The 22,011-nt window shown below is 42.3% G+C and overlaps 1 protein-coding gene across 2 annotated transcripts in view; it reads left to right on the forward strand.

Moving 5' to 3' along the window:
• Positions 1 to 1,580: 1,580 nt before the first annotated feature.
• LOC110497700 (pleckstrin homology domain-containing family G member 7) overlaps positions 1,581 to 22,011 on the forward strand; it is a 36,187-nt gene continuing 15,756 nt past the window's right edge. Inside the window, exons 1-8 of one of the 2 annotated variants that reach the window (XM_036956613.2) lie at positions 1,581 to 1,713; positions 3,068 to 3,860; positions 5,354 to 5,376; positions 16,543 to 16,661; positions 16,994 to 17,034; positions 17,589 to 17,687; positions 18,141 to 18,293; positions 21,219 to 21,314. In XM_036956613.2, coding sequence (XP_036812508.2) covers positions 3,210 to 3,860; positions 5,354 to 5,376; positions 16,543 to 16,661; positions 16,994 to 17,034; positions 17,589 to 17,687; positions 18,141 to 18,293; positions 21,219 to 21,314 — 1,182 coding nt within the window. In that variant the 5' untranslated portion in view covers positions 1,581 to 1,713; positions 3,068 to 3,209. The remainder of the gene's footprint in view (positions 1,714 to 3,067; positions 3,861 to 5,353; positions 5,377 to 16,542; positions 16,662 to 16,993; positions 17,035 to 17,588; positions 17,688 to 18,140; positions 18,294 to 21,218; positions 21,315 to 22,011) is intronic. The other variant, XM_036956620.2, reaches the window with a different exon arrangement.

Genomic DNA, 22,011 nt, shown 5'->3' on the forward strand with positions numbered 1-22,011 from the left:
GCTTACCGTGGGGAGCATGTGACTGGTCAGACACCGTGTTACGCAGTGATGCGCATGGTGTCTGCAGTTCGCATTCATAGCCCGGTGCGCTCTATTCCAGCTCCTCGCATTTGCTGGGCTAGATTGGGCATCCAGCCAGGATGGATGGTGCCGGCTAAGCGCTCCTGGTCTCCAGTACACCTCCTTGGACCAGGATATCCTGCGCGGCTCTGCGTACTGTGTCTCCGGTGAGTCTGCACAGCCCAGTGCGTCCTGTGCTAGCGCCCTGCATTTGCCGGGCTCAAGTGAGCATCCAGCCAGGACGCATTGTGCCAGCTCTACGCTCCAGATCTCCAGTACGCCTCCACAGTCCAGTATGTCCTGTGCCTGCTCCCCGCATTCGCCCTGAGGTGCGTGTCACCAGCCCAGTACCACCAGTGCCAGCACCACACATCAGGTCTCCAGTGCGCCTCCACAGTCCAGAGCTTCCGGCGACAGTTCCCAGTCCAGAGCTTCCGCAGACAGTTCTCAGTCCAGAGCTTCCGGAGACAGTTCCCAGTCCAGAGCTTCCGGAGACAGTTCCCAGTCCAGAGCTTCCGGAGACAGTTCCCAATCCAGAGCTTCCGGAGACAGTTCCCAATCCAGAGCTTCCGGAGACAGTTCCCAGTCCAGAGCTTCCGGAGACAGTTCCCAGTCCAGAGCTTCCGGAGACAGTTCCCAGTCCAAAGCTTCCGGAGACAGTTCCCAGTCCAAAGCTTCCGGCGACGTTTCACAGTCCGGAACCTCGAACGACGGGCCACAGTCCGGAACCTCGAACGACGGGCCACAGTCCGGAACCTCGAACGACGGGCCACAGTCCGGAACCTCGAACGACGGGCCACAGTCTGGAACCTCGAACGACGGGCCACAGTCTGGAACCTCGAACGACGGGCCACAGTCCGGAACCTCGAACGACGGGCCACAGTCCGGAACCTCGGACGACGGGCCACAGTCCGGAACCTCGGACGACGGGCCACAGTCCGGAACCTCCACCGGCGGTCCCCAGTCCGGAACCTCCACCGACGGTCCCCAGTCCGGAACCTCCACCGACGGTTCCCAGTCCGGGGGCCTCCTGCGATGATCCACAGTCTGGTTCTACAAAGGCAGAGAGATTAGCATTTAGCATAAAGAGGGGGGGGGGGGGGGGGGGCGGAGCCGCCACCGAGGGTAGATGCCCACCCGGACCCTCCCCTATAGGTTCAGGTTTGCGGCCGGGAGTCCGCACCTTTGGGGATCATTTAGGTAGCCATTTCCCTTTGGTGTTTGTGGGATCTTGTCTATGTGTGGTTGCCTGTCAGCACTCGTTTCGGTTTGTTGTTTAGTGTTTCATTATTTTAATAAATAAGAATGCAAGCATACCACTCTGCACCTTGGTCCGATTCTTATAAAGAACATGACAGTCTGAACTAAGTTTTCTATTTGACTCCTACCACATTTACATTTCGGGTAGGAAACAAGTGGACAGGCATGCACGAAATCTTTCCCAGGCATTCCACAAATAAATCTCTTTGAGCTTTGTCCTGTAAAACGGCACATAAAGAACAGCGGCCGAGACTAGTGCCAGGAGTTGGCTCCACTTTGTTTCCCAGGGCGGTCACATTGACATGACAGAGCAACTCCCAGCGCAGCACTCCGAAATCGTCGCTACAGCACAAGCGCAGCGGATGGTCCATTGCGGAGACAGGACACACGGCCGTGAGTAAACACAGGGCTTTGCTCTTCTTCATTCGACTGCTTTTTAAATTTTGTCATGTGAATAGTTTGTTATTATTTAGCCTATCGTTGATTAATGATAATTGTAGTCTAGATAATCTAATCCTAGTTTGTTTCCCACACGGTATTCACCTCGTGGGTGTGCGTGCAGGTTCTCTTCTGCAGCCGGCACACCGCGACAACAACAAAGAGCTAATCAGTCACTAAATAATTTTACTGTTGGGAATTCTAATGAAATAATCCTACCTGAGATGATTAAATAGCACTTAACATGGCCTGGAGAGGCCCATTGTAAAAGTCTAAATTTGTTTCCATAATCACTAGTATGGGAAAGTTGGATCAGGTGCATGGGGGTCTTGTGCTGTCCTTTTCCCACGCTAAAACTGCTAAGGCGTGACACTGAACTGATACAATGTTGCAGTGTAGTGTAGCGTCACAGTTATACTGTTGCGCTGTATTCAACAATAAAACCTTTGGGTTGTTATAAGTAGGCTTTTAAACCCCATAGCTATTGACAATGAAGAAGGTAAAAGTACAGGTTTGTTTTTTTACAGGCAACTGTAGTCTTGAAACTTGTTAGAGATTGTATCTATAGTATATTATGAACACCAACTGTAAGATAACTCAGTAAGCAAAACTACATTGAAAATATGTCTAAAATACACTACCGGTCAAACGTTACTCATTAAAGTTTTTTTTCTACATTGTAGAATAATAGTGAAGACATCAACATTATGAAATAACACATGGAATCATGTAGTATCCCCAAAAAGCAGTTAAACAAATCAAAATATATTGTATATTTTAGATTCTTCAGAAAAATCAGCGTCCATTGACATTGAATTTAAGGCCAGTCCAGACCACAACTAAAAAAGCAAAGGAAAAAAAGGTCCGGACAGGACCAAAAAAAGAGTTGGCGTCGGTCGATAGCCACGGGAAGTAAGACCCCCCCCCCAAAAAAAAACAAAAAAAAAACATATATATATATTTTTACATTCTCACAAAAGTAGTGCAGTGGTCCTTTGCTAGTCTTGTATTAGCGGACCGATATAACCATCTACAACGCGGGCACAACAAATACATTCTACTTCACCCCCACACCCAAACACCTTCCCGTGGTAATGCGTAGGTCAGTGCTTAGTGGGAACTTCCCCTACCCCCACCCTCTGCCGGCAAAAGAAGCAGCTTTCAAATCCATTACTTCACTGTTTCACAACGTGAGTGGACTGAACTCGGAACAAAAAAGATTATGACTTGACGGCTCGCCTAGACTGCTTTGTATTTTGTAGGCTATTTATTGTATTAGACCCAATGCAGATACATTTTTATTCCACAGAAACGTCACTGAAATGTCGTTGCTTGCTGCTAAACTGCTAAACTGCCAGTGGATGATCTGACCCCAACACACCTGGGAAAAAAGGACCAAAATACCACTATTTTCCTGACATAATTAGGCCTACAATGCCGTCTTGCGCAAGATGTCTATGCTGAAACAGGTTATAGTGCGCGAGAATGGTCAGGACGCAGAGAAAAGCTTGGACTGGAGTTACATGGAGTGGCTAGAGAACGAGAACAAGGAAGTGACGGTTGTGAACAATGTCGAGACGCAAACTGTCTCAAAACCCACAGAGGAAAAGGAGACGCAGACCAGTAACCCCTTTATCATGCATATAGATTTGGCCAGAACGCACTCCAAACAGAAACACACGTCTTTGGTCGAGGCAGACTGCTTGCTCACCCAGTTTGACCGACAAGCCCCGGCTCGCATCTCCACCTCCCCGACCTTGAGGAGGATGAGGAGCACGCGACGCTCGCAGGTGGACTTCCGGGACCCTGTGAGGATGGACAGCACACAGGAGGAGTCGGGTATGGAAGATACACCGTCCCCGTTGAGTCCCCTCTCACCAGTACAAAGGCACAAGTCTCCGCTGGCGGCCAGCCCCCCTCCTGTTGAAGGAAACCATCTCGATAATCTGCCCAATTCATCCGCAGGCTGGGGGAAAAGCAGATCGCATAGATCAAAGACTTTTGACAATGGTATCACTTGCACGAGACAAGGATCTCTGGATGCACTGAGTGTGCAAAGTGTTAGTAAAGACTTTGCATTTCCTGATGATAGCGATGATCAGGTGAGTTAATGTTATGATCACAAATGGTGAACTTTCAGTTGAGCATGAATGGTGGCCATATGCCACACTGTGACTTTATAATATATATTTTTTATCTGAGCCTTATAAAGCAGATAGCCAGTAGCTCCACCACATTCCTCCTGGGTACCAGTCCTCTCCCCCTCATTCTCCCTGGGTACCAGTCCTCTCCCCCTCATTCTCCCTGGGTACCAGTCCTCTCCCCCTCATTCTCCCTGGGTACCAGTCCTCTCCCCCTCATTCTCCCTGGGTACCAGCCCTCTCCACCACATTCCTCCTGGGTACCAGCCCTCTCCCCCTCATTCTCCCTGGGTACCAGTCCTCTCCCCCTCATTCTCCCTGGGTACCAGTCCTCTCCCCCTCATTCTCCCTGGGTACCAGTCCTCTCCCCCTCATTCTCCCTGGGTACCAGTCCTCTCCCCCTCATTCTCCCTGGGTACCAGCCCTCTCCACCACATTCCTCCTGGGTACCAGCCCTCTCCCCCTCATTCTCCCTTGGGTACCAGTCCTCTCCCCCTCATTCTCCCTGGGTACCAGTCCTCTCCCCCTCATTCTCCCTGGCTTACTGTGGTGGCTGCTCACAATGTCAGCTTTTGACAGCAAATGCATCAGCAGTAAATGCACTGACAGCTCAGCACAGCCCCACCACCCAGCAAGCCCTCCCTCTCTCACAACACACACACACACACACACACACACACACACACACACACACACACACACACACACACACACACACACACACACACACACACACACACACACACACACAAACAGATCAGAGGGCCCTAGGAAGGCAGCAAGGCTCCTCCACAGGCCTCCTATTCACCAATGTCAGCAGTGATAGAGGTCAGTAGGCATTAGGATAAATTAATGGGGGGGATCTATTCATTGGGCTCCCAGCATTTTATCCGGGCCATTCTCAATAGAGCCCCAACATTCTCTGTAGATAGTAAAGGGCTATCGAAGGGCTATTCAAATTCTAACGACCATATGAAAACACTTTTGACTTTTCTCTAGATAATATTTTTTCAAGAGATTGAACTGTTTTGTTTGTTTGAAAGTGATATATCCATGTTATGTAGGAGCAGGAGGCCTGTTGATTTAGTGTTATGTATTCTGCAAGAGTTTCTACACCTTTAAAATCAGCCAGGGCCTTTGGTTTCTCAAGTCCATCACACTCAAGGCTCTTAAATCATCATTGACCTTCTAGGGCTTGTTAACCGGACCCAGATTAATCTTAGTCCTGCACTAAAAAGCATGTTCAATGGAGATTCTCTGTTGAAAGTACTTCTTAGGCCAAGAGTAAGGTTAAACTGTGCCAGAGAAACCAATCCCTAATGTTTAGATCCAGTAGATATCCTGTTCTATTGTTCACTGTCTATGTGTTTGCCCTTTCACATTAGTATCTGCTTTATAAAAAGCCATTTTCAACATAATTATCCTAACCAAGCTGCCTTTGTCTGTTTTTACAGGACAAGGAGGCTTGCCATAATAGGTAGGTCTGCCGCCCGCAAGTCCCACAGAGTGATTTGAGTGTTATCTGTGTCCCCACTTGGTTTAGGCAAAAATACCTACACTGTGGCCTGCAATTACCATATACTACCTGGACATTATTTGCATGGCAGGAGGGGAATTTGCCTATAACCAACTAACTCTGAACTATGGCACGCAGTTAGGAAACCAGGGTTGTATTCATTAGGCTCCAAACAGAACAAAACTGACTGTTTTCCGTTGCAAAATGTTTTGCTATGGTGTGCCCTAATGAATATAACCCAGCACGAAAGGGACCAAAACAGAGACGAATCCACTTTCTCTCCATTCAGTGAACAAACCATTTTTGAGCCAAACGTTCTAATTTGCATGATTGTATGTTGTTTCTTTCTTTTGCTATCTCTAATTTGTTCACCGTTCCAGTGATCCCGGGAGTTTGTTTGTTTGTATGGAAACATCTTGAGGGAAAAATGTCCCCAAGCTGGGCCTTGTTGCCTGAATTACATCCTCTCATTGGACATTTGGCGCTCAACGGCGAAATAAGATTGGACCCAGAGTAGAGGGAGCTCCATTGTATATTCGTTGTGCTTTGGGTTTGTTAGTGAAACTGTTTGAAGAGCAGCATAAGCTCAGTGGGTATAGTTATGAGAGTCCCATGGTTACAGATATAAGATCTTCATTTGAGCCAGTTTGGAGCAGCAGGAAGATAATCATACAGCAACAGGAAATGTGGATTATAATTTATATAATACATTTTTCATAAACGAAAAAATTCAAAGTGGAAATTACAAACTTCAAAAACCTTTTTAAACCTTAAAATACACAAAGTTTTCATGCAACAGGGTGATCAAATTAGCATCCTATGTGTGGACGAGACAAGGCCTCATTCATGCTGTTTTTCCTGGACTGCCAGCAGTTCCACCACCACCCCTCCTAATGGGCCGCCCTGGCAGGACTCTTCTACTGGATAATTAGGCAGCTATTGTCCTTGTAATTATTATAGTTACACCCTGGCACCATCCCCCTCATTTCCCCCACATGGTGGCAGGGATCAGAAGACCATTTGTCAGAACTGCTTTGTTTTCGGGCATCGTTATTTTGCTGCAGGGGGATGGTTTGGGGGACAAAGTGCCCCTCTTTGCAGTGGCTCGACTCAGTGGCAGAGGGGCCGACAGACAGAGGGCATTCTGACTGGCCACAATGAGACATGATGTCTTTGTGACCTGCTTGGAAATAAACTGCAATTAGTGCTGAACTGTTTTTGACAGATCCACATGCAGTCCTCTTCCACCACCACCAACATCACTTGCATTTACTGTAAGACGTATAGCCTGCTCAAGGTGCTGGTTAACTATAATATATGCCATTTAGCAGTTGCTTTTATCCAAAGCAACTTACAGTTATGTTTGCATGCATTTTACGTATGGGTGGTCCTGGGAAAAGAACCCACTACCCTGGTGTAACAAGCACCATGCTCTACCAACTGAGCTTTGTATTGGTAACTCAGCACCCTTTGTGTGCCTATACATATAAGGGCCATAAGATGCGCCAGGGTCCACACTACCATGACTGATATTAGTTTACTAAAGAGAAGATAGTCCTAGAGAGGACAAAGAACAGCAGTTGCTCTCAGAGGTATTATCTGTGCTGAGGCGTTAACAGACATGGCCAGGGGAGAACTAACATACCACATTCCTCGGGTCTCATTGTACACTTACAGAAGGACACCGCTGAGGTGTACACGTTGGCTTGCTGCACCTCGTCTACACTCAAGTCAGTCAGTCTTCTGTTGGTGGTTTACATAAGATAAGTACGGCTGGTTATATAAGCGTACCATTACAGATACACAGCAGTTTCCTGAGGACATCCATACAATCCAAGGAGAATGACAATGGGTAGACTTTTTGGATAGGGTGAGACATTTTGGTAACAGACCATAAAATAAAATCAAGAACCAACATACTTCCGTTCCCTGTAGTTGTATAACTGTTCCTGTTTGTGGGTTCTGTATACGCCATCATAAACAGCCATGGATTTTCAGCTGTTTGTCTTCCTTATGGTATCGTCATTTCTAGATAACCTTTCACCAAGCACAGCGAAAGTCTGTACTCCAAGTCTAACTTATGGTGCAGTATACACGATAACAAAATTATAACACCATTCACATTCTGAAAAAAATGATTATGTTCTACCAGGTGTGATTATGTTCTACTCTGTCTTCAATCAAACAAACACTGGATTGTGTCTCACGTAACCCTAGTCTAACGTTACTATACTCTAAATTGTCATTCATTACTCAGCTATTAGGAAGGAATAAAAAATGGAAAAAAGTCTGGACTCATGGGTACGTTAACTAAACCCATGAGCTTTTAGTTTAATAGAGCAACTGGTGAGAGAGTTAATCAAGACCTCACTATGAAAGCTATAAAGCCTGTGAGTAGTCTAGTCACAGCACTGGTAGTGAATGTTAAACTGAATGACTAAAGACCAGCCTATCAGGTTGTTATTTGGCTCATCATTACTACTCTCACTATTCCCCGGAAAGACAACTGAAATCTATCTTGTAAACTCAGAGGTAGCTACTGTGGTTGGTTTTATAGAGTGTGTACATACACTGAGTGTACAAAACATTAAGGACACCTGCTCTTACCATGATATAGAATTACCAGGTGGAAGCTATGATCCCTTATTGATGTTACTTGTTAAATCCACTTCAATCACTGTAGATGAATGGGAGGAGACAGGTGTCCTTAATGTTTTGTACACTCAGTGTATTTATGCAGTGGTAGGGAAGTCAATTCAAGTAGGTACACACTTTTTATTACCATAGCAAACAACATAACGAATGCATAAGATGTCAACACATAAATTCATTTATTGGCCATCTCTAATCCATTAATTCTGCATGATTTGAATTTGTTCTGAATATTCTGTGTGTACCTGTAGTTCACCCTCGACAACAACACAAAGGGATGACGTGAAAACAGTTGAGGGGTCTGGGTTCTTGGGTCTGGCAATGCTTTAGTTTCTTCCTCTGACAGAAGAGCTGAGGACTATAAAAGCACACACACGCTCACACATGTGCGCAGGCGCTTTATGGTAATGTTTACCACAAACCCTCATGCACTTGCTAGTTCACAGTGCAGTGAGTGCATATGGTATTTCATCAATGTAGAAATGACAAAAGGAATTCTGATATTTCCTGTTAAACCGTCTTCTTGGCAAATACCGTGAGAATATTCTGTCTGGTGATTCTCTTCCATTATGTTGTTAAATATACAGTAACTAATTTGTTACGCCATTACTCGTGTTCGTTATTACACCTGTATTATTTATACTGTACCTCCCTTTGACATACTGTATTGCTCACCTTGTATTACACCTTCTCTTATTATGTCATAAAGCATTGTTGTTATACCTTTATATGATGTGTGGGTCTAATCCTGAATGCTGATTGGTTAAATCCGCATTCCAGCTGTTGTCCATTCCACAAGTTACCACCCTCTAAATCTATGGCTTTAAAATGCCTATTTACTCTGTTCCATCTGAATGCGCAATCCACTGTCTCATCAGCCCAGCCAGGCAATTTATATACTTGATCTCCACTATAAAAAAGCATCTCGACATTATCTCACATTTCTTTTAGACTAACATTTCGTTTTCAACCGCGGAGATTTGTAAAACCTTGCTCTGTCTCTGACATTTGCGACATTGTTTCAATGTTCAAATTGGATCTCCTGCTGTCCCATAGTAATGAACGTGTCGGGAGTCGGGACGAGACATACAGGCAGGCAGTGTTTCTCAGCCAGTTGAAATCATGAATCAGCTGGCATCATTTTATACAAAAAAATGTCAATTGAAAAAAGGTCAAACAAAACGAAGTGCAGCTAGTTTGCAGTATTTCCAGCTTCAGTTTGGAATGATTATGTTGCTGTGTTGTTGGCTAGCGCCTCTGAACAACGGTGTCCTGACGTGTGAGCGAGCACATTTTGAACGGCAGGCGAAATCGCGTCTCATTAGGTCATTGTTATGGATGAATCCAAATAAATCTCAACTAGAAAACAGCTTAAACAAATGCAAATCCAGCTACTTTTCTGTTATTCTGGATGCACTTTTTGATGTGACTGTAAGTTAGCCGTAGTTGGCTAGCTAGCAAGCAATGGATAAGAAATTTGCCAGCTAGTATGGCGTTGGAACTATTAGAATGAACAACTGGGTCGCGTCCATAAATACAATGAACGACCAGCCGGATTGGGTAGCAACCCTAGATTTGTGTCGTGACTACTAAATCTTGTGGAAGAATGAAAAAGTATGCATAAATTCATCAAAATCTCTCTTTATAAAAAAATATATATTATTTTACATTTTTTTAGGGGGTAGATCAGCTTTAATATTGCAGATAGATTGTAGCTTCTATCAATGTAATCGTCTGCATCACTTCCTTTTAGTGTATATATATATATATATATATATATATATATATATATATACACTGCTCAAAAAAATAAAGGGAACACTAAAATAACACATCCTAGATCTGAATGAATGAAATATTTTTATTAAATACTTTTTTCTTTACATAGTTGAATGTGCTGACAACAAAATCACACAAATTATCAATGGAAATCAAATTTATCAACCCATGGAGGTCTGGATTTGGAGTCACACTCAAAATTAAAGTGGAAAACCACACTACAGGCTGATCCAACTTTGATGTAATGTCCTTAAAACAAGTCAAAATGAGGCTCAGTAGTGTGTGTGGCCTCCACGTGCCTGTATGACCTCCCTACAACGCCTGGGCATGCTCCTGATGAGGTGGCAGATGGTCTCCTGAGGGATCTCCTCCCAGACCTGGACTAAAGCATCCGCCAACTCCTGGACAGTTGGTGGATGGAGCGAGACATGATGTCCCAGATGTGCTCAATTGGATTCAGGTCTGGGGAACGGGCGGGCCAGTCCATAACATCAATGCCTTCCTCTTGCAGGAACTGCTGACACACTCCAGCCACATGAGGTCTAGCATTGTCTTGCATTAGGAGGAACCCAGAGCCAATCGCACCAGCATATGGTCTCACAAGGGGTCTGAGGATCTCATCTCGGTTCCTAATGGCAGTCAGGCTACCTCTGGTAAGCATATGGAGGGCTGTGTGGCCCCCCAAAGAAATGCCACCCCACACCATGACTGACCCATCGCCAAACCAGTCATGCTGGAGGATGTTGCAGGCAGCAGAACGTTCTCCACGGCGTCTCCAGACTGTCACGCCTGTCACATGTGCTCAGTGTGAACCTGCTTTCATCTGTGAAGAGCACAGGGCGCCAGTGGCAAATTTGCCAATCTTGGTGTTCTCTGGCAAATGCCAAACGTCCTGCACGGTGTTGGGCTGTAAGCACAACCCCCACCTGTGGACGTCGGGCCCTCATACCACCCTCATGGAGTCTGTTTCTGACCGTTTGAGCAGACACATGCACATTTGTGGCCTGCTGTAGGTCATTTTGCAGGGCTCTGGCAGTGCTCCTCCTGCTCCTCCTTGCACAAAGGTGGAGGTAGCGGTCCTGCTGCTGGGTTGTTGCCCTCCTATGGCCTCCTCCATGTCTCCTGATGTACTGGCCTGTCTCCTGGTAGCGCCTCCATGCTCTGGACACTACGCTGACAGACACAGCAATCCTTCTTGCCACAGCTCGCATTGATGTTCCATCCTGGATGAGCTGCACTACCTGAGCCACTTGTGTGGGTTGTAGACTCTGTCTCATGCTACCACTAGAGTGAAAGCACCGCCAGCATTCAAAAGTGACCAAAACATCAGCCAGGAAGCATAGGAACTGAGAAGTGGTCTGTGGTTATCACCTGCAGACCTACCACTCCTTTATTGGGGGTGTCTTGCTAATTGCCTATAATTTCCAACTGTTGTCTATTCCATTTGCACAATAAGCATTTGAAATGTATTGTCAATCAGTGTTGCTTCCTAAGTGGACAATTTGATTTCACAGAAGTGTGATTGACTTGGAGTTACATTGTGTTGTTTAAGTGTTCCCTTTATTTTTTGAGCAGTGTATATACAGTACCAGTCAAAAGTTTGGACTCACCTACTCATTCCAGGGTTTTTCTTTATTTTTACTATTTTCTACATTGTAGAATAATGGTGAAGACATCAAAACTATGAAATAACGCATATGGAATCATGTAGTAACCAAATAAGTGTTTAACAAATGAAAATATCTTATATTTGAGATTCTTCAAAGTAGCCAACCTTTACCTTGATGACAGCTTTGCACACTCTTGGCATTCTCTCAACCAGCTTCATAAGATAGTCACCTGGAATGCATTTCAATTAACAGGTGTGCCTTGTTAAAAGTTAATTTGTGGAATTTATTTCCTTAATGCATTTAAGCCAATCAGTTGTGTTGTGACAAGGTAGGGGTGGTATACAGAAGATAGCCCTATTTAGTAAAATACCAAGTCCATATTATAGCAAGAACAGCTCAAATAAGCAAAGAGAAACAACAGTCCATCATTACTTTAAGACACGAAGGTCAGTCAATCAAGAACATTTCAAGAACTTTGAAAGTTTCCTCAAGTGCAGTCGCAAAAACCATCAAGCACTATGATAAAACTGGCTCTCATGAGGACCGCCACAGGAAAGGAAGACCCAGAGTTACCTCTGCTGCAGAGGATAAGTTCATTCGAGTTACCAGCCTCAGAAATTGCAGACCAAATAAATGCTTCACATAGTTCAAGTAACAGACACATCTTAACATCAATTGTTCAGAGGAGACTACGTGAATCAGGCCTTCATGGTTGAATTGCTGCAAATAAACCACTACTAAAGGACACCAATAATAAGAGGAGACTTGCTTGGGCCAAGAAACACAACCAATGGACATTAGATTGGTGGAAATCTGTCCTTTGGCCTGATGAGTACAAATGTGAGGTTTTTGGTTCCAACTGCCGTGTCTTTGTGAGACACAGAGTCTGCGAGTGGATGATCTCTGCATGTGTGGTTCCCAATGTGAAGCATGCAGGAGGAGGTGTGATGGTGTGGGGGTGCTTTGCTGGTGACACTGTCAGTGTGGCTACCACAGCATTCTGCATCTATACGCCATCCCATCTGGTTTGCGCTTAGTGGGACTATGATTTGTTTTTCAACAGGACCCAACAAACCCCCAGGATGTGTAAGGGCTATTTGACCAAGAAGGAGCGTAATGGAGTGCTACATCAGATGACCTGACCTTTGACCTCAACCCAATTGAGATGGTTTGGGATGAGTTGGACTGCAGAGTGAAGGAAAAGCAGCCTTCAAGACTATTGGAAAAGCATTCTTTGGCTACTTTAAAGAATCTCAAATATAAATATATTTTGATGTGTTTAACACTTTTTTGGTTACTATGTGATTCCATGTGTTATTTCATAGTTTTGATGTCTTCACTATTATTCTACAATGTAGACAATAGCAAAAAATAAAGAAAAACCCTTGAGTAGGTGTGTCCAAACGTTTGACTGGTAATGTACATACATATACACACATAAATACATACATTTGAAGTTTATATACATCTTAGCCAAATACATTTAAACTCAGTTTTTCACAATTCCTGACAATTAATCTGATTAAAAATTCCCTGTCTTAGGTCAGTTAGGATCACCACTTTATCTTAGGAATGTGAAATGTCAGAATAATAGTAGAGAGAATGATTTATTTCAGCTTTCATTTTTTTCATCACATTCCCAGTGGGTCTGCAGTTTACATACACTCAATTAGTATTTGGTAGCATTGCCTTTAAATAGTTTAACTTGGGTCAAACGTTTCAGGTAGCCTTCCACAAGCTTCCCACAATAAATTGGATGAATTTTGGCCCATTCCCCCTGACAGAGCTCCTAACTGAGTCAGGTTTGTAGGCTTCATTGCTCGCACACGCTTTTTCAGTTCTGCCCACAAATTTCCTATTGGATTGAGTTTGAGTTAATTTTTTCATTTTTACAGGGACAGTGCACATTAATCAACGTTTCAGTAAAAGTGCCGGTTTTAGCCAGCCGGCTAATTTTCAACCGCAGTCCCTGGATGAGGTCAGGGCTTTGTGACCAAGCTTTAACTTCCTGACTGATGTCTTGAGATGTTGCTTCAATATATCCACATATTTTTCCTACCTTATGATGCCATCTATTTTGTGAAGTGCACCAGTCCCTCCTACAGCAAAGCACACCCACAACATGATGCTGCCACCCTCGTGCTTCAGAGTTGGGATGGTGTTCTTCGGCTTGCAAGCCACCCCCTTTTTCCTCTAATCATAACGATGGTCATTATGGCCAAACGGTTCTATTTTTGTTTCATCAGACCAGAGGACATTTCTCCAGAAAGTACGATCTTGTTCCCCATGTGCAGTTGCAAACCATAGTCTGGCTTTTTTATGGCGGTTATGGAGCAGTGGCTTCTTCCTTGCTGAGCAGCCTTTCAGTTTATGTCGATATAGGACTCGTTTTACAGTGGATATAGATACTTTTGTACCTGTTCCTCAAGCATCTTCACAAGGTCCTTTGCTGTTGTTCTGGATTTGCACTTTTAGCACCAAAGTACGTTCATCTCTAGGAGACAGAACACGTCTCCTTCCTGAGTGGTATGACGGCTGCGTGGTCCCATGGTGTTTATACTTGTGTACTATTGTTTGTACAGATGAACGTGGTACCTTCAGGTGTTTGGAAATTGCTCCTAAGGATGAACCAGACTTGTGGAGGTCTACAAAAAAAAATTATGTCAAGAAAAGAGGCACTGAGTTTGAAGGTAGGCCTTGAAATACATCCACAGTACACCTCCAATTGACTCAAAGGATGTCAATTAGACTATCAGAAGCTTCTAAAGCCATTACACCATTTTCTGGAATTTTCCAAGCTGTTTAAAGGCACAGTCAACTTAGTGTATGTAAACTTCTGACCCACTGGAATTGTGATACAGTGAATTGTAAGTGAAATTATCTGTCTGTAACAATTTTTGGAAAAATGACTTTTGTCATGCACAAAGTAGATGTCCTAACCGACTTGCCAAAACTATACAGTAGTTAACAAGAAATTTGTGGAGTGGTTGAAAAACAAGTTTTAATGACTCCAAGTGTATGTAAACGTCCGACTTCAAATGTACATATATATATATATATATATATACATATTTTTTAAAATATATTTTCGTTTATTATTTTCTATCTTCCCCTTAATTGGAGTAAACTAGTGAACAACAACCTTAAGCTTCTACTTCCAGCTTATACATACTACAGTATGTACAGTGGGGAGAACAAGTATTTCATACACTGCCCATTTTGCAGGTTTTCCTACTTACAAAGCATGTAAAGGTCTGTAATTTGTATCATAGATACACTTCAACTGTGAGAGACGGAATCTAAAACAAAAATCCAGAAAATCACATTGTATGTTTTGTTGTTATTAGTTGTTATTATTCCCAAGCTTCAGCTCCATTCAACCCCTCCCATCTTATCTATTAACACCGTGCATATTGGATTACTATTTGCCATATATTTTTTGACTTTGCTGTGATGTTTCACAAAAGTTCTGACCTTTCGATTCTCATAATTTCTACAGATTGTAAATAAAAAATTATACGTATTATTATCAAAAAATTCTAAGTATTATTATATTATTGATCGATTGACTATGACTTTTCAGATCACCCAGTAGGGCTATCTGCAGAGTTAGCTACAGTTAAATGTTGCAATTCTTCAGCCATTCCTGGGACTGTGACCAAAAACAAGCTACATATGGACAATACCAAAACAAATGATTCTGTCTCTTCGCTGCAAACTCTGCAGAGCTGGGAAGGTTGTATCCCCCATATACAGTGCCTTGCGAAAGTATTCGGCCCCCTTGAACTTTGCGACCTTTTGCCACATTTCAGGCTTCAAACATAAAGATAGAAAACTGTATTTTTTTGTGAAGAATCAACAACAAGTGGGACACAATCATGAAGTGGAACGACATTTATTGGATATTTCAAACTTTTTTAACAAATCAAAAACTGAAAAATTGGGCGTGCAAAATTATTCTTTTACTTTTACTTTTGCTTTTACGCCAAACATAACGTTTTGCATTGTTGCCAAGTACTAAGTCATGTTTTGCAGAGGATTCAAATACTTAGTTCCCTGCATTGCATTTTTATTTTAAGTCAATCTGCACTGCTGTGTTCAGTCCGCCGTCTTGGAATCTAACCTTTTTTAATTGTCACGACTTCCATCGCAGTCAGTTCTTATTCTTGTTCGGGCGGCGTTCGGCGGTCGACGTCACCAGTCTTCTAGCCATCACCGATCCACCTTTCATTTTCCATTTGTTTTGTCTTATTTTCCCACACACCTGGTTACATTCCCTCATTACATTACGTGTATATATCCCTCTGTTCCCCCCATGTCTGTGTGTGGAATTGTTTGTTGTAAAGTGTATGTGCATTATAGACTGGTCTGCGACGGGTGCCGTTGGTTTTGCCTCATTAAACCGCTCCGGTTGTTACCCAGTTCTGCTCTCCTGCGCCTGACTTCCCTGCAGCCAGTCACGCACTTCTTACATTAATGAAAATATGTAAATCATTATTTGAATATGTTGGGAACCCGTTGTATAAAAGTGATAATGCCCGAGAAGCTGGTGTTTGGAGGATATATTGGCACGGTTTGACAACCCTTGACTTCGTCTCGGACTAACAACACCCGTGCCAATATATCTTCCAACCGCGGCTTCTCGGGAATTATCACTTAAATATAGGTCACTTTGACATACAGTATACCTCACACTTAAAATACAGTTAGTCACACTAGTTAGAAAGGCCTTGGACAAACAAAATAGATCTAATGTAAAATCAAATGTATATAGTATGTAGAAGCCTAGGTATTGTCGTACATTAGTTTACTCCAATTAGGGGAGGGGTGATGGTAGGGTTAGGGGAAAATAATAAAGAAGCTAATTATTATTATTTTTTAATATTTCAAATAATAGACAATTACATTGATAGAAGCCACAATCTATCTTTAATATTAAAGCTGATCTACCCCCTACATAAAAAATAAAAAAAATACTATGGGGCCTTATTGGTCAGCTCTTATTGATCAGAATGGTCTAGAAATTTGCTTTTTATTGGTCAGAATGTTCTAGAAACTGTCTATCTCTTCATACCTTGTTCCCAAGACTGCAGGAGAGGAGGCGGAGTTCTGTGGTGGTCAGTCTGCCTGGATTGGATGTTTCGCCGGGGGACCTGTTTGTGTCCAATGGGGTGGCAGACCTACTGAATCTCTCCAACTTTTCAGGTTAACACTGAAGCTGCTTTTTTGCACATTATGTGAGAGACGGAATCTAAAACAAAAATCCAATAAAATGCTAATTAATTACTTAAAAATCATACAATGTGATTTTCTGGATTTTTGTTTTAGATTCCGTCTCTCACAGTTGAAGTGTACCTATGATAAAAAGTACAGACCTCTACATGCTTTGTAAGTAGGAAAACCTGCAAAATCGGCAGTGTATCAAATACTTGTTCTCCCCTCTGTATATCCTTTGGTGTGAACAATTTTTTTAACAGCAGACCTATGGAGCTATGCATTTGTAGATAATCACAATACCACTTTCTCAATTTCCACAGACACTAAGAAACCCAGGTGGCCTTTCTCCAGACGTAGCACGGTAGGTGTACGATCTGTGTGTTGTTTCTCCCCTACTGCTCACCCTAGCTAGCCTGCCACCGGTCAGTCTAGTTGTTTGTGGTTTGCTTGCTCGGGCGGTGAAGCTGCCAGTGTGCTCAGGCGAGCTCCAATGGAATTAAAGACATTGTTCTCTGACCCACTTTTAATCACAGCATTAATTAATACGCTTTCCTCCCCTCTGTTCTCATGAACTCCTGAGATTTCATAATGAGTCAACAACACTGAGCCAAACCAATTCAATCCAACTCAATTATTTAGTTAAATGTGTTTGGCCAGACGGATAGATAGATGGGCAAATATTTGCACAAACACTGTTGGTGTATACTGTAGTTCACTGTTCCACTGTTCACTTCCATAAGTGCATGACCGTGCACACATGCGTGCGCAAACACACATGTACACACTCACTCTTACAGTATACATACACACATTCACATTTTCACTTAGACAAACAGAAACTCATACCTATAGTAGGAAAACCTGATTGATTGTCCAAGGAACATTTGACGTTGAGCCTGTATTTGTTCCTTTCAGACTAAAGGGAAGAGAACATGCTCTGCCTCTGATATTGAGAAATATCTCTCGACGGAACAGATTCAAGACTGGAGGAACACAGACTTCCAGAAGTACAAGGTGAGAAAAGCCATATGAACATATGATCCATGCTGAATAAGCCCCTTTTCCTCTAATAGGAAACTATAATAGGAAACTATAATATCTGCGTTGTAACTTGGCATCCAGTCATAATTGAGTCAGTGCTCCTAGCAATTACTTAAGGAACAATGAAGCCCCTGAAACATATAAATGGACACAATGGACGGGAACAATGGACGGGAACAAGACTTTATTGTTGGCCTACGCACATAACAACCGTACACTTATAAACTCTAACTAGACAGCAGATGATAATAGACTTTAGTTACAGCATTGGGCATAGTAACAAGACACGCCACAGAATGCAGTCGCCTCGTACTTATGACCTCACTAGCCTAGCCGTGAGAGAACCACAATGAATCACCCCCCTTGTGTATTGTTCAAATAACATCTATCCAATCATCCCTCTGTCTGTCATTCTTCCATCTCCAGGATTGTTCTCTAGAAGAGTTCCTAAGGGACTGTGATTCGTCTCAGCTGAAGTCTGATAGTGACCCTCAGGACTACAAGAGACATGAAGCCATCTGGGAACTCTTCACCAGCGAGTGTGTTTACTTCCTGGATCAGCTCATGGTGCTCAAAGAGGTGACTTACTTGATATACGCCTCCACACACACACACACACACACACACACACACACACACACACACACACACACACTTGTTGTGTATATGTACTGACATGTATGTGTAACTGATAGATGCACACACACACTACATGTTCATGTTTTTAAATGTATGTAAATTGTAAAGTATTTTGTCTGTAATGTCTTTTTCGTTTATATGTCAGACCCCAGTAAGACTAGCTGTCACCATTGGCATCGGCTAATGGGGATCCTAATAATCAAATCAAATCACACACCAGGGATTCCGTTAGCCGGTAATAGCCGGCTTTTGGCCAATAAAAAAAAATAAAAATTGTCCGGCCAATTGTCCGGGAGAAGAAAAAAATATAGATATAGCAAAATAATGCTTTTTAGCCTATTAATTGATGCAAACTGGTCATGCTTATCGGTCTATAGGTACATTTTCTAAATTTAGTGGAAATAAATTGCCGCGTGTGTATTTTCATTAGTCGTCATATCTTATTTGTCACACACACACATACAGAGCCTTGTTTGAGCTGAAAATCTGTCACAGCGCGAGAGCTGCTGCTACAGCTCCTCAAACAGCTTGTTCGTTGCTGAGTTAAACATGTGCTTTTATAAACCCAATCATTGCACAACAATTCTAAATGCAGTCACATGTTTAAAAAAGTTTTGATAGCCATAATTAAAAAGAGCTAATATTTGTTTTTCTAAGCTGGTAATTGAAGCATGCTTCCCATTTGGCAACAATGGTAGGCAGGCTTCAGCTGATCACTCAACACTTTGCAATGAGCTGGAGGCAGTATGCATTTTGAAAACATTTACTTAATTGTTTGAAACCTGAAAGTTTTACTTTATATTATGAGGCATGTTTTACCTTGCTTCAAAGTAGCTTAGCCAAAATCCGACCATAGAAACTTGGAGGCAATTCTTTTATAAAGACTTCCATATGCAATTGAAACCAGTATCTCATGTTCATTTGGTTTTCAAATCAATTCTTTCATTTTCCAGAAGCCAAAGGCACAATCCTAGTCATATTAGCAACCAATGCTAGTCCTTGCATCTTTAGATCTCGGCAATTTCGACATTTCTAGGATATGTTCATCTCTGTCACATGAAACTGCTTGCATGTGCGGTGCGCTTCTGACAATGGTGTTTTTGTAACGGTTTTCGTCTGGTGAAGGAGAAGAGGAACAAAACGCAGCGTGGTAAGTGTCCATAATATATTTTAATGAAATATCACTGGACACAGAAAACAAAAGGAACAAGAGAAATAAATGAAAACCGCCACAGTCCCGTATGGAACAAACATTGACACGGAAAAATAATCAACCACAAAACACAGGTTGGAAAATGCTACCTAAGTATGATTCTCAATCAGAGACAATGGACGACACCTGCCTCTGATTGAGAACCATACCAGGCCAAACACATAAACCCAACATAGAAAAAAGAACATAGACTACCCACCCCAACTCACGCTCTGACCATACTAAAACAAAGACATAACAAAGGAACTAAGGTCAGAACGTGACAGTTTTCCATTATGGAACGAACATTTGCACGTAGCCTACTGCGTTGTGAGCATTGCTGTGTTTATAATGTGAAGAAATAATTGTTTATTAACATTTTAAGCTAAACGTTCTGATCTGTTGCATCAGGCTCTTGTTTTTTATGTATCCCAGGCCTACAGATTGTATGAATTTGGGATCTATAGTCCCACAACTGTCCCAGTCTGTTTCTTCCTGGCACAGAATGACAAGCTGGTAAATAGAATAGGTCAACTTTTCCACTATGGGTGATAATAGATTGACATAGGCTAGTGATTTTGTTTTGTTGGATGGGGAAAAGTAAATGTTAACTTTTATTATTAATATCTTCAAAGTGCGCATCAGTTTTTTTTTGTTACTACTTTCTTTTTATTTAGTTGTTCATTTTCTACTTTTGAACTGCATTGTTGGGAAAGGGCTCGTAAGTAATCATTTCACGGTAAAGTCTACATCTGTTGTATTCGGCGCATGCGACAAATAAAATGTGATTTAATTTAGAAGGACGCACGCCGCTGCATCCTCATGTTGCATGTTCTGTTAATATTAAAACCATAATCTAAATGTGATTACTGTCATTCTGAGCACCGGGGGTGGACGCCCTAATCGGGTTATGTTTCCAATGCATATGAGTACGGTAGATTTCTCAAATGTCCAGTAAATTAAAATACTGCCAGTCAAATGTCCAGCGACACATTTTCCTAACGGAAACCCTGACACACACACACGCACATACACACATTTGAATAGGAATGGCTCCGCACCAATGCCACCCAACACCTTGTGCTTTGTGAGGCTTTGTGAACGCCAAGGTCATGTTGTGACGGTTCTTTTGACTTCAAACTGCCCCTTCTTAAAATATACTTTGTTGGAACTCTTTCTTCAGCTTTATTGTGGTCAAATGTTACGTTGTCCTCTCTACTAGTCAAGTGAATACAGCACAAACAAATCTAACCCCTCGCGTTTGTGTTTCTAATGTTGTTGTTTTTTATGTATAATATATTTGTGTGTGTTTTGTTTGTTTGTAATGTGTATTTGTTTATGTATTTGTTTGTGTTTCTAATGTGTTTGTATTGGTATTTCTAATGTATTTGTTTGTAATGTGTTTGTAATGTGTTTGTGTTTGCAATGTGTTTTTGGTTGTGTTTGTAATGTGTTTTTGGTTGTGTTTGTAATGTGTTTTTGGTTGTGTTGTGTTTGTAATGTGTTTTTGGTTATGTTTGTAATGTGTTTTTGGTTGTGTTTGTAATGTGTTTTTGGTTGTGTTTGTAATGTGTTTTTGGTTGTGTTTGTAATGTGTTTTTGGTTGTGTTTCTAATGTGTTTTTGGTTGTGTTTGTAATGTGTTTTTGGTTATGTTTGTAATGTGTTCCTCAGGTGTTTCTGGCCATGCTGACCAACCTGCAGATGAGGGACTGCCTGCATGACGTGGACTCCTGGAGGCTGTTTGCCAACCTCAATGAGCTGTGTCTGGTATGACCATATATATATATATATTACAATAGGTTGGATTAGATTAAAATATCTTTATTTGTTTGGCATGTTAAGAGTTTACAACATAATTAAAGCACAAAATATCCTTATTGTGTCCTATTATACTATAGCTAGTGTTCTATTTAGTGCTGTCGCCATGCCAACACACTGGTCACCCTCTAACACCACCCAGATCAGATTAGAACTGGTCCTGTACGGGTGCAGTGGGTGGAGTCTTCCATGCAGAACGATAAGATGATAGGGCCATGGCGTGCTATCATGGGGCAGTGAGGCAGTCACTAGTGTGTGGAAAGTAGTTATCCAGCTCCCGGAGGGATAACTGACCATGACAGTGAAGGGGTCAAAGGGGAATGTGCATTGTTTTGGTATTGGATCTTGGATGGGAGGTGGTTTACCACAAGCTATCCACATATCAAAATGAAATTCCAAAATAAATCACAAAATATCAAATCTTCAACATCATCTTACTCTAGGCTATATGTTAAAAGGTTTGAGTTTTCACAATATCACATCATCTGGTTATTTTACTGAAGAAAATAGAGAGCTGCAGGTGATTGACGCAAGACATTGGAGGTTTGATTATCAGTCCTTGCCATCATACTCTATTTACAATACCCTCCGTAATTATTGGGACAGTGAAGCATTTTTTCTTCTTTTGGTTCTATATTTAAAAACC

The sequence above is a fragment of the Oncorhynchus mykiss genome, chromosome 2, assembly GCF_057628025.1.
Source record: "Oncorhynchus mykiss isolate SJ-2025 chromosome 2, ASM5762802v1, whole genome shotgun sequence".
Lineage (NCBI taxonomy): Eukaryota > Metazoa > Chordata > Actinopteri > Salmoniformes > Salmonidae > Oncorhynchus > Oncorhynchus mykiss.